Source organism: Pseudonaja textilis, chromosome 1 (assembly GCF_049901715.1).
Source record: "Pseudonaja textilis isolate UNSWEBS1 chromosome 1, rPseTex1.2, whole genome shotgun sequence".
Taxonomy (NCBI): Eukaryota; Metazoa; Chordata; class Lepidosauria; order Squamata; family Elapidae; genus Pseudonaja; species Pseudonaja textilis.
In genome coordinates this window covers 46,526,763-46,542,887 of record NC_141990.1, presented here as the reverse complement: position 1 = coordinate 46,542,887, position 16,125 = coordinate 46,526,763, and the positions used below count along the sequence as shown (strand labels likewise).

At 40.4% G+C, this 16,125-nt stretch overlaps 2 protein-coding genes across 3 annotated transcripts; one reads left to right on the top strand and one right to left on the bottom strand.

Annotated features, from left to right (window-relative positions):
- Positions 1–137: 137 nt before the first annotated feature.
- On the bottom strand, positions 138–2,477 carry KTI12 (KTI12 chromatin associated homolog). Its single transcript, XM_026695768.2, has one exon. It carries the CDS (start codon positions 2,475–2,477, stop codon positions 1,710–1,712), a length of 768 nt encoding a protein of 255 aa, XP_026551553.1. The 3' UTR covers positions 138–1,709.
- A 190-nt stretch (positions 2,478–2,667) lies between these two features.
- Positions 2,668–15,827, top strand: ANGEL2 (angel homolog 2). Of its 2 annotated transcripts, none has more exons than XM_026695769.2 (9): positions 2,668–3,196; positions 5,627–6,033; positions 8,168–8,424; positions 9,077–9,146; positions 9,952–10,373; positions 11,115–11,241; positions 13,502–13,565; positions 14,119–14,282; positions 15,402–15,827. In XM_026695769.2, exons 2-9 carry the CDS (start codon positions 5,634–5,636, stop codon positions 15,551–15,553), a joined length of 1,656 nt encoding a protein of 551 aa, XP_026551554.1. In that variant the 5' UTR covers positions 2,668–3,196; positions 5,627–5,633; the 3' UTR covers positions 15,554–15,827. The 2 variants fall into 2 exon arrangements, with proteins under 2 accessions (XP_026551554.1, XP_087789393.1); XM_087933267.1 differs by lacking the exon at positions 2,668–3,196 and adding an exon at positions 3,462–4,195.
- Positions 15,828–16,125: the final 298 nt, after the last annotated feature.

The following is a 16,125-nucleotide window of genomic DNA, read 5'->3' as shown; positions in this document are numbered from 1 at the left end:
GCGTGCAGAATCCTACAAAATGTGCAGATAAGTCATTATAGAATTAGTACAATTAAGATAGCCTCTGTCTGTAATTTACTGACAGCCAAATCTCTAAAAATTGTTATGATGGCAAAATAAATAAAAAATACAAGTGCAGGATTGTAAACGCTAAAAATGTATTACATTAGCTTCTGTGAGTCTTGCTTATACATTCTAGGGCCAAATACAAACCAAAATCTTTCTTCATTAATGTGTTGTCATGCTATAACCTGCACAATTAAAATCTATAAATTTGGGTAGGCTATACTGACCAACTTATAAACAAATAGGTTTTTTTAAATAAACAACTGCAGATGTATAATTATGGTAAGAAAATGGGCAAGATCTTTTGTTTGAAAATGTCACAATGTGGCTGTATTGCTGCCAAATGTAACACAGAATATACATCTGATGATTTTCTCTGAAGGCTACTTGTACAGAACAATTGGGATTTGTCTATTACACTCAACTACACAACTTGAGATTCTCCTCATTTTAGAATGTGAGATCACCACAATGCTTCTGTGTTCTAGGTATAGCAGTCAGTATTTCCATGACAACTTCACTACTGTACTGTATAGATTTTCATGGACATTCTTACTGTATTTGGTTTTTAAAGGATAGAATCAATTTTGCTTGCTCAGTGACTTCTGCTTCATTCAGTTAAAACTAGATGAGAAATGGCATCATGACAATAAGGTTTGTAATATATGAATTTGTCAGATATTTAACACTCATTTAATTGCCATGTATCAAAACACCGATTCTCTTTACTGAGAAGTGAACAATAGTTGTTTTTACTTAATCACTCATCTCAGCACATTTAAGACAACTGTTTAAGGAAGGTATGCTAAAACTTAGAACTAAATCCCAAGTTAAAATTGAAGCTATGTAGCCCTATACACACGCACATATAGTTTGTAAAAACTTTTAAAAGGGAAGATAAAAATACAAATAAATATAAGAAAAAAAGAAAAATCAGAAAAAAGCTAACAGGTTTAGAAAAAAAAAATAGAAAAAAAAATACAAAGACTCTCTTCATAATCTGTCAAATCATCAAAACATCATCTAGTCAACAGTAAACAACTAAAATGGGAGGAATAGCCAGATCTAGAAGGATCTTGACAGACTTCAACTCTGGGCCTTATCCAGCAAAATGGAAAGTCATGAATGCAGCTTTGTATAGGCCTTCTCAGTCAACATCAATGCAAACTTACAGCTCTTGAATAAGTTAATCACACATACAAATATTATAAGCACAATGTAATGTTCTTTGTGTAAAAAAATTAGTTATATTAAGTCCAAATGTATTTGATAAACACATTTTTCAGGATTGCACTGAATTTTTGGTTAGAAAGCTGAATGTGTGAACTTCAGTCACTCTTTCTGCCAAATTCACCCCATGGGAATCACTATGAATGTTGAAATCTACCTATGAACTTCTTTAAACAAGGCACAATATAAAAATAATGACAACTGCAATTCAAATATAAATAGATGTATACTGAAAAACATCATTTTAAAAATGTCTTCCATCGGTCTTCATCAAAAGCAGTCTATAAATTCGGTGAAAGAATTCTTCTCCAGAATTAAATAGCAAAAAGTATCTAAACGAAGCGTCCTGCCCAAGTCCATCTTCCATACACAGAGCTGGGCCAGCAACTGCTACTCAGAGGAATCTGCTGCGCTCACTGCAGGTTTTGACTCAGGTATTGAAGAAACATGCCGCCCAGCTGGGGCAGATTTTGTTCGCCTTCTCCCGGGTGCATCTTGGCATAACTGAGGAACTGCCTTCGCAGGCGGCTCAGCTCAGCCAGGCTGACCGGCCTGTTAAGCAGCAAGCCTGGAGGCTCTCGGCCGCCTCCTGCTAGCCCATCCACCGCCACCGGAATGAACTGTCCGGCCTGGGCGCCGTCCCTCTGAGCAGCCATGACGGCAGCCAGCACCTCTTGGGTCAGGCGGTCGAGTTGGTGAAGGAAGCCGGCGGCTTGGAGCGGCTGGGAGCGCGTGGACTGGTTGGGAGGAGGCGGGCGCCGCTCCAAGAGGGCAGCGCGGATCTCGGGCAGCGGCAGAGGCTCGGCGGGGTCCTCGGGCGCCAGAAAGAGAGGCCAGTCCCAGCGGTTTTGCGAGTCCGGCGGCTCCAAAGGAGGGCGGTCGGGGAGCGCGCCACCTCCCGGGCAGAGCACCAAGCAGTGCGTGGTCCCCGCGTGCTTGCTGAGGCAATATAGCTCGTAGCGGAAGCTCTTCAGCTCGCTGCCCGCGTCGACGATTACCACGTCCCGCTGGTTCAGCAGACGCTCGGCCGCCGCCCGCAAGGCAGCCCGGCCTCCGGCCACGTCTGCCTCGGACACAACGAAGGCGCGCCGTTCGCCTTCAGCGACCAAAGCGGTGCGCAGCTCTTCGGCGCGCCGGCTCTTGCCGCTGCCCGGCAGCCCGCAGAGCAACACCAGCGGCATCGCGCCTTCTTCGCTCACTCGGCCGAGGAAACCTCGCAGTCTCTCATTTCTGCTTCCGCCCAGCGCTGAGATGGCGACAGCGACGTTTCCGTTAAAACCAAAAGGGTTTTTCGAGTGCACTTTCCTTTTCCGGTTCCTCCCCCACCCCACCCCACCCCACCCCAGTCACTTCTTCGAGATTTGGCCTTCGGAAAGACGAAAGAGATAAAATAATGAAGAGTAGTTTTCCGGTTCAAACTTCCTGGCTCGCAGCAAACCTTTAGATGAATTCATCCGCCCGCCACGAAATGACCGTTAAAAGAGTTAAAAACTAATCACCTCTTTGATCCTTCAGCAGAGCTGGGGTTCCCAAGCAGTTTCCTAAACGGGGAAAATAGGAGGGGTTTAAAGAACCCCAAAACAGTTTTTCAACAGCTTATTTTTCGTGAGTCTACGGAAACGTGATCGAAAGTAACGCCCGTGGAAAAAAAATAAAACTACAAGTCCCATGCGCCGAAGCGAAAGCAGAGGTGGGGTGGGGGAAGAAACAGGTGTGCTTTGTTCTGCGGGAGGAGTGGCTGGTTGAGAGCGCGCGGGGGCCTGACTCCTGATCGCGCGCGGTGAATGAAAGAGGCGGCGGCGGCGGCGGCGGCAGCGGCAGCAGCCTGAGATGACCCGCCGGGCGAGTGGCGGTGGAGAGCAGAGGTCTGGCCGGGAGAGCGGAAGTGGCCTGCTCGGAGGTAAAGATACGGACCTCCCTCGTGGCCTAGGGCAGGCTCCCCGAATCTTACTGCCGTCGGATATGTTGGACTACAACTCGCATCACTCACTTGATACGAGTATGGTCACTGTAGTCGAGCATCACCGGGAAACGCTGGCCAGAAGGATAAGGACTGCCCCTTGGGATTTCACCTGCTCGGGGGGGATAGTGTTTTCTTGCAAGACATCATCAGTGCTAGCATGTTACCTAGTTTGGGTAATGAAACGTCTGCAAGAAAACAAGCTCAAAGAGCACCAAGGACCCCTCATGTCACCCTCTGATCTACAAATACTCTCCTTTATCAATAGGCTGAGTTAAACGTCTGTAGAGATTCTCAGTCATCCAGGTCATGGTTGTCCCAAAGGTGTTTTTTTCAAGAGGCAGCTGGACTTCCTTGTTTTTTTTTTGTTTTGAAGACATTTTGCTTCTCATCCAAGAAGCTTCTTCATCTCTGACAGAATAGTGGGGAATGGAAGGATTTCTATTCCTTGCAGACAGCTGGTCATTTGCATCCTTTTAGAGGGTCCTTGAAGCACTTGGAGATTTATCTTTGTCGTCAGGGTCACCTGAGTATAATACTCCTGGTTCCTGTAGTTGCAATTTTTCCCTCTGGAAATCCATTCCTACCCCAACACCATTCAAAGGGTGTTCATCCCAAATTGTACAGCTACAATTCTGCAGACTTTTAGCTACACACCCTGCATCATGCAGTCATTCTTAAATTATATTTGTGTTCAGTTTGAAGGGTCTATCATAATCACCGAAATGTTTCAGGAAGCAAACAGTTTTTGAAAAAAAAAAAGTTTTATTGTCCAGTGTTATGTGATTCTAATTGTGCTTGAGTGCTGTATAACCAACTCATTTAAAAAAAGACTTTGGGTATCCACAAAGTTTTTATGGCATAAAAATAATGTCTTCCCTAAATTCCTTTTAAGATGAAGGCTGTGGCTTGGATCAAATTTATATGGCAATATTTAGTGTAAGCATGTTGTTAATGTCATTTTGTCAGCAGGTGCCAATCATTCTCAAGCTAGCACCAAACTAGGAATCTTGACTCTAGTCCTGTTATAATATTGAAACACACTTCCTCTGTTGGTTGTAGAATATAAATACAAATGTTGTAAAATACAAGTTACAAGCTCCAAATCTGTAACAAAACACAATTTTTTTAAAAAAATTAATTTAGCCAGTTTATTTTGCAACAAACTTGTATTTCAATAGACATTACTTAAAAAAAAAAAAAGATCCCGGGTGGGGTTATTCACACATGATTAATTGCAAACAAGGAGGTACTGTTTATTCACAGTCTTGGAGTTGGCACATTGGTGTTGCCCATCATGTCAGGGCTAAAAAAGAAATGGTATCAAGCTAAAAAGATATGCAAAATTGTATTCATACAGTTACTATCACGTCTACTGTACTTTAGTTCAAAAAGATACTCAGATTGTAAATGAAAAGACCTGTTACAAACGTAGCAGGAGAACAAAATGTGCAGCATTCTGTACCGTCTGTGGGCAACTAGAAAACAGTAATATACAGATAATCCTTGACTTAAGACCACAATTGGGAATTTTTGTTGCCTATCATGGAAGTTGTTAACTTGCACTTGATTTTTTGATCTTTTTTACGATAGTTAATTATTGCAGTTGTTAAGTGAATCATGTTGTTAAACAAATCCAGCTTCTTCCAATAACTTTGCTTATAGAAAGCTGGCTAGGAAGGTTGCAAATGATGGTCACATGGCCCTGAAATGCTGCAACCATCATAAATATATGCCAGTTGCCAAATATTTTGATTGCATAACTGTAAAGATCCTGCAATGGTTGTAAGTGCAAGAAGTGGTAGTAAGTCACTTTTTTCAGTGCTGTTATAATTTCGAACAACCTCTAAACAAATGATTGTAAATCAAGAAGTACCTGTACCACAAAAAGTATGTGAAGGCAGAAATATTTTCCCACTGACCCAGCAACTGGCTTCTACCTACACTTTTTAATACTGAAATATTGATGTCAGTAAGTGATGCTTATGCACTTTCATGGACAGCTATCTTAAACATTATACAAATGACACCAGTCTAAATTTTTAGATAATTGTAGCAATAGCAATAATATTTAGACTTCTATACCACTTTACAGTGCTTTACGGCCCTCTCTAAGCGATTTATAGAGTCAGCATATTGCCCCCAACAATTTGGCTCCTCATTTTACCCACCTCAGAAGGATGGAAGGCTGAGTCAACCTTGAGCCTGGTGGGATTTGAACTGCTAAATTGCAGGCAGACAGCAGAAATAGCCTGCAGTACTGCACTCATTGCTCCACCTTTTCCCTCTTATCCTTCTCCATTTATTCTTTCTCCTTTCCATTTTAAATTTTATATTACAGAAATCTAACTGCTGTTGCTTTTCTTCTAGATATCCCATGCTGTCCCGCCACATTCACAGGCTGGTTAGAGATTGTGGCTTTTACCAGAATCATCTTCAAAGATATCTCCAAAATGCTCAAGCTTTTCAGTGCCTGAAGTGTGTGAAATACTATTCTTGGGCTTGCTACCCATACTTGAAACTTCAGAATTTTGGGGAGAATTTGAGACTTCCCCTATTCTGGAACTTGCAACTTTCTCCCAATCTCTGGCAAAACTATTCCATTAATTTTTGTACAGCAAAAATGAAATCCGAGGACTATGAACCAGTTTTTAAAAAAAGAAGAGATAGCGAAGTGCAGGACATTAGTTGCAGTGTTGAAACAAAAATAAATGTATCTTCTTTAAATGAAAAATCATCATCTCCACTTAAAGAAGAAAACACTCCAAAACTAAAAAGTAAGATGGCATTTTATTATGTTGATTGTTTGTCTTCATAGGATATGGATAATTAGTTGGATTATAGAGAGAATTTGAATACTCTTGTCTAGTTTTTATGATTGTCCAACTCTGGATAACAAACAGAATAAAAACATAATCAACCAAGAACCCCCAAAGGAACCCCCAAACCAAGAAAAGAGCCCTCATAACTAATATTCCTGAGCAAAGAACCAAGTCTTCACAGTCTTCCTACAGGCCAATTGGGTTGGGTCATCTGCATTTCTGGGGACAGGTTGCTTAATAGAGCACGTGCAGGTGCCTATGAGAGGAAAAGGTATACTTGCTGGGATCCATCAGGTGACACAGCTTCATCAAAAGACCCAGAACATTCCCACTGCGAGATCGAGTAGGATGGGCAGAGATCAGTGGATTGGCAGTCCCACAAGTAACCTAAGTAAACAGGTCCCTAATCCAACACATTGAGTGAGACTTTGAAAAAGATAAGTTGTTGCCTGATGCCTGCTGTAAGTTCTTTGGAGGAACAACAGGATGCCATCTGATTTTAGTTCCTCAATTCTTCAAGTACACTGACTTGCATTTATTCAGATAATTTTTAAAAATTCATAATTATCTTATTAATGTGTATATTTTTATTACCTCTCCTCCAAAGAATCCTAATTACTAGAATTATGTGTAGATATCCCAGAGTACACTTTTTGGGGTCTATGAAATTATTTCTTCTTAAAGATACCCTGAGGAGTCTTTTAGATAATTTTGCTATGCTATTACTGTTAATCTTGTCATCACTCCTTATCACCCATCCCCTCCCACTTGGGACTGTATGACTGTAACTTTGTTGCTTGTATACTTATGATTTATAGTAACTGTTTTCTAGTATGATTTGATTGTTTATTGTACCTTATGACTATCATTAAGTGTCGTACCTTATGATTCTCAACTCTTGATGAATGTATCTTTTCTTTTATGTATACTGAGAGTATTTACACCAAGACAAATTACTTGTGTGTCCAATCACACTTGGCCAATAAATTATTCTATCTATGCTATGCTATGCTATACTATGAATAAACATTTCTGATAATAAAGATGCACCCACCTTTTTAAATGGGAGTCAGTGTTAATGGAAAATACCAGTATTATACAATAAGAAAAAATAATCAATTTGACATCTTCTAGATTTCTTCTTGATTATTGCTAATGCACTGTCCCTGCTATGCATCTGGTAATTAGATCAAAATTTGATTAGATTTATATTAACTTACTAGATTTATAATTAATATTATATATATATATATATATATATATATATATATATATATATATATATATATATATATATTTATATAAAAGCACAACTACAATGACGTGGGAAAATACCCGAACAAAGCTGAATACTATGTGTGTGTGTGTGTGTGTGTGTGTGTGTGTGTGTGTGTGTGTGTGTGTGTATATATATATATATATATATATATATATATATATATATATATATCGGTGTGTTCAGGTCTTTTCCCATGTAAGATTAAGAGTATTTTGGCGATGTTTCGGTGAGGTCCCACTTGCCATCCTCAGGCTGATGCTTTCGGCTTCGTGCCAGTACAAGCAGTGTGTGATCGGAGCTGCCGTCTCTCTATAAATACTGGTGATAGGGGCTGGTGTGCTGGGCTGGTTGGCTGCGCTGCTCCCTCTTGATTGGTTGATGGAGTTGATGTTGGTATAATGGGCTGTGTGATGGCCTTGTGAGTTTTATTGTGGAGATATCCTGGATCTTGTGCTGTAAAACAGTGCCACAATAAAACTCACAAGGCCATCACACAGCCCATTATACCAACATCAATTCCATCAACCAATCAAGAGGCAGCAGCATAGCCAACCAGCCCAGCACACCAGCCCCCCCACCAGTATTTATAGAGTGACGGCAGCTCCGATCACATACTGCTTGCACTGGTACGAAGCCAAAAGCACCAGCCTGAGGATGGCGAGTGGGATGTCGCCGAAACGTCGCCAAGATACTCTTAATCTTACACAGGAAAAGACCTGAACACACCTAGACCTACATACCTGTACCCATGAAAATCTACAAATATATATATACCTTATTTCCATCCTTTGATTTATTGTGTTTTGCCAGGATTGATCAAGAGACATTGGGAATACTTTTGCCATCAAAGCAAAAAAACAACAATTATTGGAGACAAGATGGAGATCAACCAAGATGATAAAGACCCACAGGCAACATTTGATTTTACTGTAATGTCATACAACATTCTTTCCCAGGATTTATTAGAATACAATCCCCACCTTTACAAACACTGCCAGCAGCAAATACTAGCTTGGAATTATCGCTTTCCCAACATTCTTGCCGATATCAAACAACTTGATGCAGATGTAAGTAGAAAGCTGCCAGTAAAAAAACTGATCAAAATAAATGCAATAAATAAGAATACCCGGTGTGCTCCAACTAATCTCCCAACTCCCGTGCCTAGGAACAAATCCAGGCCTTCAAGGCCTTTCAAAAAGCCAGCGGGGTCAGGAGGTATGGTGTTTCAAAATACACTTCCCTGACAAATCTGACATCAAAATGAAAGGGTTTTTTTCTTGAATCTTGACTTTTTTTCTTGCAGCACAATGTTACTTATGCTTACTTAGAAGTGGATCGCTTTCAAGTGGAAGAACATTGGAAAAGCCAACCCTTTTGCAGAAAATGTATTTTTTTAGCATTGTATGCTGCCCTAAGCCTAGTAGTATTTACATAAATGTGCATAGCATTGTGACCCTGTAATCGTCCCATTGCTTTTGCTGGAAAAGCTATATGTATATTAACGCCATCTCTCTGAAATCGGTAAGACTTGGAAAAATTTTAACTTTGCTTGGATGTATCCAGTCCTTTTCATCAATCCTTTTATTTAGTGTTAAATTATCTGCATTAATTTTTATTACTGTATTAATTAGAATTCAAATCACTTTTAAAATTGTCATAATAATACTGTTAGGTGATGACATGGCTCTTTCATTGTGGATCGCCTGTTTCCACCCACAGGTACTTTGTTTGCAGGAAGTCCAAGAAGACCAATATGGAGTAGAGATCAAACCAAGCTTAGAAGCCCTAGGTATTATATTTCCATTAAATGTAACCTGCATAGTAAAACAGTAAAAAAATCCTGCATAGTAAAACAGCTTTTTTACTTAATTATAAAAATATATGGAGTACTCTTCCTTACTTTACACCCTGCATTCTATTTACCCCCAGCCCAGTTTCAGTACTGAAAAGTGAGCAATTTGTAAGAAAGCAGCAGTACCTAATAGGTTTGCTCTCTTTCCTAACCCACTCTAATATAAACATAATAAGTAATCCTATTAGCAAACCAACAAAGGCTTTTAAATATGTGAACATATACTATATAATAGGTTCTTTTATGTGTCATTAATTCTTCAGAATTTGCTCATTATGAAACATACATTCTGTCTAACCATTCCTGCCTAACCATGATGCTAAATTGTTTTGCTTAACTATTTTTGTTAAATCATAAATTTAAACAATACAGCCAAAAGATGAATAAAGGTAGATGCAAGCATTTCGTATTGACTCATCAGTACCTACATTACAATAATGATAATACTGATGAGGCAATATGAAATGCTTCCATCTCCCTCTGTTTGTCTTTTGACTGTATTATTTAACTAATTAAAAGGGACTAATTGTTTTAAATCATAAATGCTGAATTGTCAGACTGTGCTAACCCCTGATTTCTTTACCCATGCTTTGTTAAACCTACTGTAATGAATAGATTCACCTGGTGCCCTAAGCCAAAAGTAAACTGCATTACAGCTTAGTGTGAGGCAAAATTCTTGCTCAATTTCTACGCTTGTAGTTTTTGGAAATCATGAAACTTGTCCTTTTCTGTTTTTTTCTAGGCTATCACTGTGAATACAAAATGAGAACAGGAAGAAAGCCTGATGGCTGTGCCATATGCTTCAAGACCTCCAAATTCAGTCTTCTTTCCTCCAAACCTGTGGAATTCTTCCGTCACAATATCCCACTTTTGGATAGAGATAATGTGGGGCTAGTTCTGCTCCTGCAGCCTCGGTTTTCCTACAAAGCCCCCACAGCCATCTGTGTGGCCAATACACATCTCCTGTATAATCCAAGGCGGGGAGACATTAAACTAACCCAGCTAGCCATGCTCCTGGCAGAAATTACCAGTGTTGCCATTCGTGAAGACGGGCGTTTTTGTCCCCTTGTCATCTGTGGTGATTTCAATTCTGTCCCTCATTCTCCTCTGTACAATTTCTTGACAGAAGGAAAGTTGAATTATGATGGTCTGGCAATAGGAAAAGTAAGTACCAGTTTGTGAAGCTGCTGTGAAAACAAAGGTAGACAAACAAGCTTCCCTCAAAATTAGTCAGCAACGATTATTAATTTCTTGCAAAAAGTAACAGTAAGAGTAGAGATTGCACTAAGGCCTGTGTGAATTGAAAGGCTTGAGATGAGGAAATGGAAAAATTCAGGGAAAAAATGGGGAATCTCTCTTCTCCCCACCCACCCTCACGCACAGTATATGATTAAAAAGTCCTGGAATTGGTTTCTTCCAATGTTTCTGGATTTTTCATTCCTTTCTCCCTTAGATCTTGCCCTCTCTAATGGAAAATAAGAAGGCATACACTTTAAAGTTTGTATACCATGCCTCGGCTTATCCTGATCTGTGACAAGAGGGTGATATATACAAAGGATCATTTGAAAGCAGAAATGAGAATGACAACAGTGCATTAAAGGATTGGTCCAGTAACACCTGCATACAGATCTTAATCTTGTGGATGCTGTTATGAGCTCTTGGAGGATAGCTGTGTTACAGAAGATTAAGACTATACACATTATACTTTGAAACAGACAAAGCATTTTTACATTCCAAATTCTTGAAATAATAGTCGGGAATGAGTATTAGAACCACTAAGTTTATATGTGACACTAATTATTCTGGTGGGTGGAACACAAAGCTATGATGATTGTTTTGAGAGAGCAGACTTACATTATCATTTCTAAGATTCCACCTACATCTTGTTTTGTTTTTGTTTTTAAGGTATCTGGCCAGGAACAGTCCCCAAGGGGCAATAGGATACTTCAGATTCCCATTTGGCCTCAAAGCCTTGGCATTTCTCAGGATTGTATGTACGAGGAACATCAGAAACGCCTAGTAAAAGGAAGAGGTAGATTATTATTTTTTTTGAGACTAGGGAGTGGCTTTGTGAATATTCTTTTTCTCTCATATATGATTGTTAAGTGTTAAGAGGCTGAATGTTTGTACAGGAGCCTAGAAAGCAAATTTAATAGAACCAGGATTGTTGTTTTTTATAGTTATTCCAAGTGTCCAGCTGTAGGTATGGGCAACTTTTGGACAGAGTGGAAGGAGTCATAATATTGTATGAGTCTGTCTGAACATGTGCGCAATATTTGTAGCTTCATGATAGAGCAGGCTTGTCCAACCCACGGCCCACGGGCCGCATGTGGCCCAGGTCGCCTCGTAATGCGGCCCAGTGCCCACCCCAACCTTCGTGCCAGAGCCAGCGAGGAGGAGGAGAGGCAGGCGCGAGGTGGGGCGAGGCGAGCGCCAGGCCAAGCAGCAAGAGAAAAGGCCACCTCCTGCTGTTGCCGCTGCTTCTGCCCCCACGGTCGCTGCCGCTGCTGCCCCCGCCGCCGCCGCTTCTGCCCCCGCCGCCACTTCTGCCCCCGCTGCCGCTTCTTCCCCCACCGCTGCTGCTTCTGCCCCTGCCGCCGCTTCTGCCCCCGCCATCGCTGCCGCTGCTGCTCCCACCGCCGCCGCTCCTTCCCCGCCGCCGCTTCTTCCCCCACCACTGCTGCTGCTTTTGCCTCCGCCGTCGCTGCTGCTCCCGCCACCGCCGCTTCTTCCCCGCCACCCTGCTGCTTTTGCCCCCGCCGTCGCTGCTGCTCCCGCCGCCGCCGCTTCTTCCCCTGCCACCGCTGCTGCTTCTGCTGCCCTTCTGCCCCGCCGCTTCTTCCCCCACCACCGCTGCTGCTTCTGTCCCGCCGCCGCTGCCCCGCAGCGGGGCAAAAGTGGCGGCGGGGCGGGGTGGCGGGTGGGGGCAGAAGCGGCGGCGGGGCAGAAGCAACAGCAGTGGCGGGGAAGAAGCGGCGGAGGGGGCAGCGGCGGCGGGGCAGAAGCAGCAGCGTAGCGGGGAAGGCTTCTGCCCCTGCCGCTGCCCGCTGCTGCTTCTGCCTTCCAGTCCTGCCTCATCCAGCCGGGCCATTTGCAGGAGGAGAGGTAGGCGTGAGGCGGGCGAGCTTTCTCCCCCCTCCTCCCCCGCAAAATTTGGCCGGAATATAAACTGGGATAAAAAAACTGGGATAAAAAATAAATAATTTTTAAGAAATAATTAATAAAAATAATAAAAACATCTCACTAACCTCATTTCCAAATAAATTTAATATGTTAACTATGTTTTCTATGGTTTTTTGGGGATGATCAGGTATCGTTACTGTTATTTTATTTTATGTGCGGCCCAAACCAAATTTTCATCTTCTAATGTGGCCCAGGGAAGGTGAAAGGTTGGACACCCCTGTGATAGAGTGTCTCCTTTACTTACTGAAGACCATTATATGAATTTTTGATTATTTTTTTTAATATCAGAATAAGATGAAATTATCGGGGGGGAATCTACCTAAAACTTTGGAGAGCCACTGCCACAGAAGAAAAATATTGGGTTGATCAAAGTTGGATAGAGTTTGAGGATCAGGACTTAACATTTTGAGGGGATCTGAGAGCCACAGAGTGGGTGGGCAAGACTGGACTTTGTGACAAATTTTGGGGATTTTTAAAAACTAATAATGCTTGATGAAGCCTTTAAGTAAGATAGGTGATTCTATAAAATCTCACTCGTGCTTTCCTGTAGTTTTGTAATGCAGTTTACATCTATTTCTACCTTAAAATTTCATCTACGTTTCATCTCATTGATTATATTTATAAGGCCCCTGGCATGCAACTTTAAAACAATTATATATACAAACAAAAAACAAAACCCAAGAATCCAGAAGAAAACTGTCAGTCTCTGAAAAGAGCCATTGAAATCACAAGAGGCCTGACACCTACTCCAGCTCAAGGCCAGGGAGAAGAGCCAGACTTCAAGGGATCTTTTAAACAATGTGAGGGGGGGTGTCGATTTTGAGTCAATTTTGTCCCAGAGAGCAGAGAAGGCACTTCAGGAAACTTCACTTTTAATGCTAATCAATCGTGGTTAGAGGTGGTTTCTGCTGCAATGGGGCCACAGATGACTCACCCTTGGGGCAGGTAATTTTTGTAGAAACTGACCTTTCCAATTAATCAAACAGCAAGTTTTGAAGAAGAAAAAATCTACCTGAGGGTCTGAAAAAGTGAATGTTCAACCAAATAGATAAACTGCCTGGTTCTAATGTCAGGTGTATATTCCTATCACCAGCATCTCTTTTTTCTAGAGAGCAAAGAGACTAAAGATGCAAGTTTAGAACAGTCAGAAGAGATCCTAATAATAGCAAAAAGGTAATTCTTCTCAATTTTTATTAATTTGCTTTTCAATTGTCAGTACTTAAAAGCACCCAGATTTAGCTGGATTTTATAAATTCAAGCTTAAACTATAGCAAAAACCATTCTAGAGAAATCATTGAACATAGACAAGGGAAAGGAAAGTAGCATATTCATTCACCTTAATCATTAAGGGTAATTTAAGACATGGTGTATTTGGGGTCAATATGATCATGCTAAAACTGCAATAAAGGAAAGAATAGAAAGATAGGCTTTCTCTGTTTCAAGTTTATTAAATCCTGATTAAACAGTATGGGGAAGGTTTTCACTTAAAAGTATTTCAGGTTTGTACCCAGGGATATACAAAATCTTATATATCTTATAAAACCTAGGTTATTTATTATGTGACAACTTGATAGCCGAAAAAAGGAAAATCAGCAGATGATCCTTTAAATGCTGGAGTAGAGGGGGATAGTTATGTTCCTGACTGTCTGCATAGGGTAGCTTTATATGTTGATAACTTAGATTTAGAAAGGAATATTCAGCTTTTTTATCACTTCTTCCATTTTAGATTGCCTACAGATTTACATCACAGCTTTCAATTGTCTTCGGTCTACTCTCATTATCTGCCTGACAGTGGAGTTCCAGAAGTAACAACCTGCCACTCTAGAAGTGCAGTGACTGTAGATTACATCTTCTATTCTGCAGCAAGGGATGATGTTACTCAGGAATCAGGTAATCAAATCTTGTATGAAACCTATGGCCAATTTGGTACATTTTCATCCATAGTGGGCCAAGTAAAAAGTGGTTTCTTCAGTTCCCTACAGCTTATAGTATCCTATAGACATAGAAGAGAGTTGATTTATACACTGTATTTGAATTTTTGTATTGACTGCACAGATGGCTTGGTCCACATCCTAGCCTTGAATGAAGGCTTGCAACTTGCCAGCATTTTTTTTTCTTTATCTTTATTGTAGTGAATTCCCTTTTTGCATAAATACTATCCTCAGAATGGTAGTGATCAAAAGTAAATCTAGCTGGCTTGTTCATATTTATTTTGCTTAAATTTAAGCTGCAGATGTGAAACATGTAAAATTATTACGGCTTGAAAAAAATTGCACCCAGGTTCTATTTTAATCCTGATAGTGTTTTTGTTTGGGATAAAGTTATGACTCCTGCATGCTCTTGCATGCTCATATTTTTTAACAAATAATATATCCCGTAAAATGTGATCTGGTTTTGCTACTTCAGAAAATTTATATATATATACAATAGATAGATAGATAGATAGATAGATAGATAGATAGATAGATAGATAGATAGATAGATAGATAGATAGATAGATAGTAAGTATTCAGTTTTGTTCAGGTATTTTCCCACGTCATTATAGTTGTGCTTTTAAAGTTGTAGCAACGTTTCGGCAGAATCTCATGTGCCACCATCAGGCTTATGTGTGTGTGTGTGTGTGTGTGTGTGTATAGTAATCTAGCAATAGAAAGTTTGACAATGATTCACTAGATGGTGCTAAATTGTTACCAGTCATTTGACCATCTTTTGGCAAGTAAACATGCTAAAACTCTTGCTATTGTTTGTGCATATTCCATCTGGTGCATCACACCTTCATTGGAAAGGCTTTTTTCATGTTATATCACATGAAGTCCGCACATCTGGATGCCCACATTGGAGAAAAGTACCCAGGATAATAAATGCAATTCTTACCCATGTCAGACTCAGTGATAGCACTATAATATATCCAGATTTGGCCAGAGCTGTGACAAAAATGGAATTGCCTGGCAAGCAGTATCTATGTGTTCACACTATATATATTTAAAAAAGACTTTCTTCTTCTGACAGGAGCTGAACTTCTTTTCAGTGGAGGACTGAGTCTTCTGGGTAGACTGTCATTGGTCACTGAGCAAGATCTGTGGGGAGTCAATGGACTTCCTAATGAAAGCAATTCCTCTGACCATCTTCCTCTCCTGGCTAAGTTCAGGTTGGAAGAATAACTTTTGGATGAAAATAATTGGTCTTTTCTCTCCTTCTCTCATCTTAATTTTTATCAAATCCAGCAAAAATGACTGAAGATATTTTTAAAAGATCTGCTGTAAATTATCAATATCACTCACATAAAAAAAGCAAGCTACTTTTCTGTAGGGATTTCCTTTTTATTAAATGAAAATATTTGTGCTGTATTTAAAAATGTATATGTAAATGTATATGTTTTCACAGAAGTGGTATAAATTACTTTTTAAAATAAAAAAATATTATTGCTATGCTGGCGTTTATTAGCATAATTTTCAAGGTGAATAATATAACACATATCCTTATGTTCTTCCATGGAAACAGATCTCAGGTTATCTTTTAATTTGGCCTATGGGAAGTCATAGATCATGCAGGTAGAAACAAAAATGGTACCGTTTTCCTTTACAAGGAAAGGCAGCAAACAACAACACCATTAGGTGTGGATAGTTAGCATTACAGATAAGTCTGGGACTACTTTTACTGCCAACCCACTATTACTATAATTGCATCGCAGCCCAGCCTTGTTTCGTGGATCCAATGGTTGATCACATCGCTT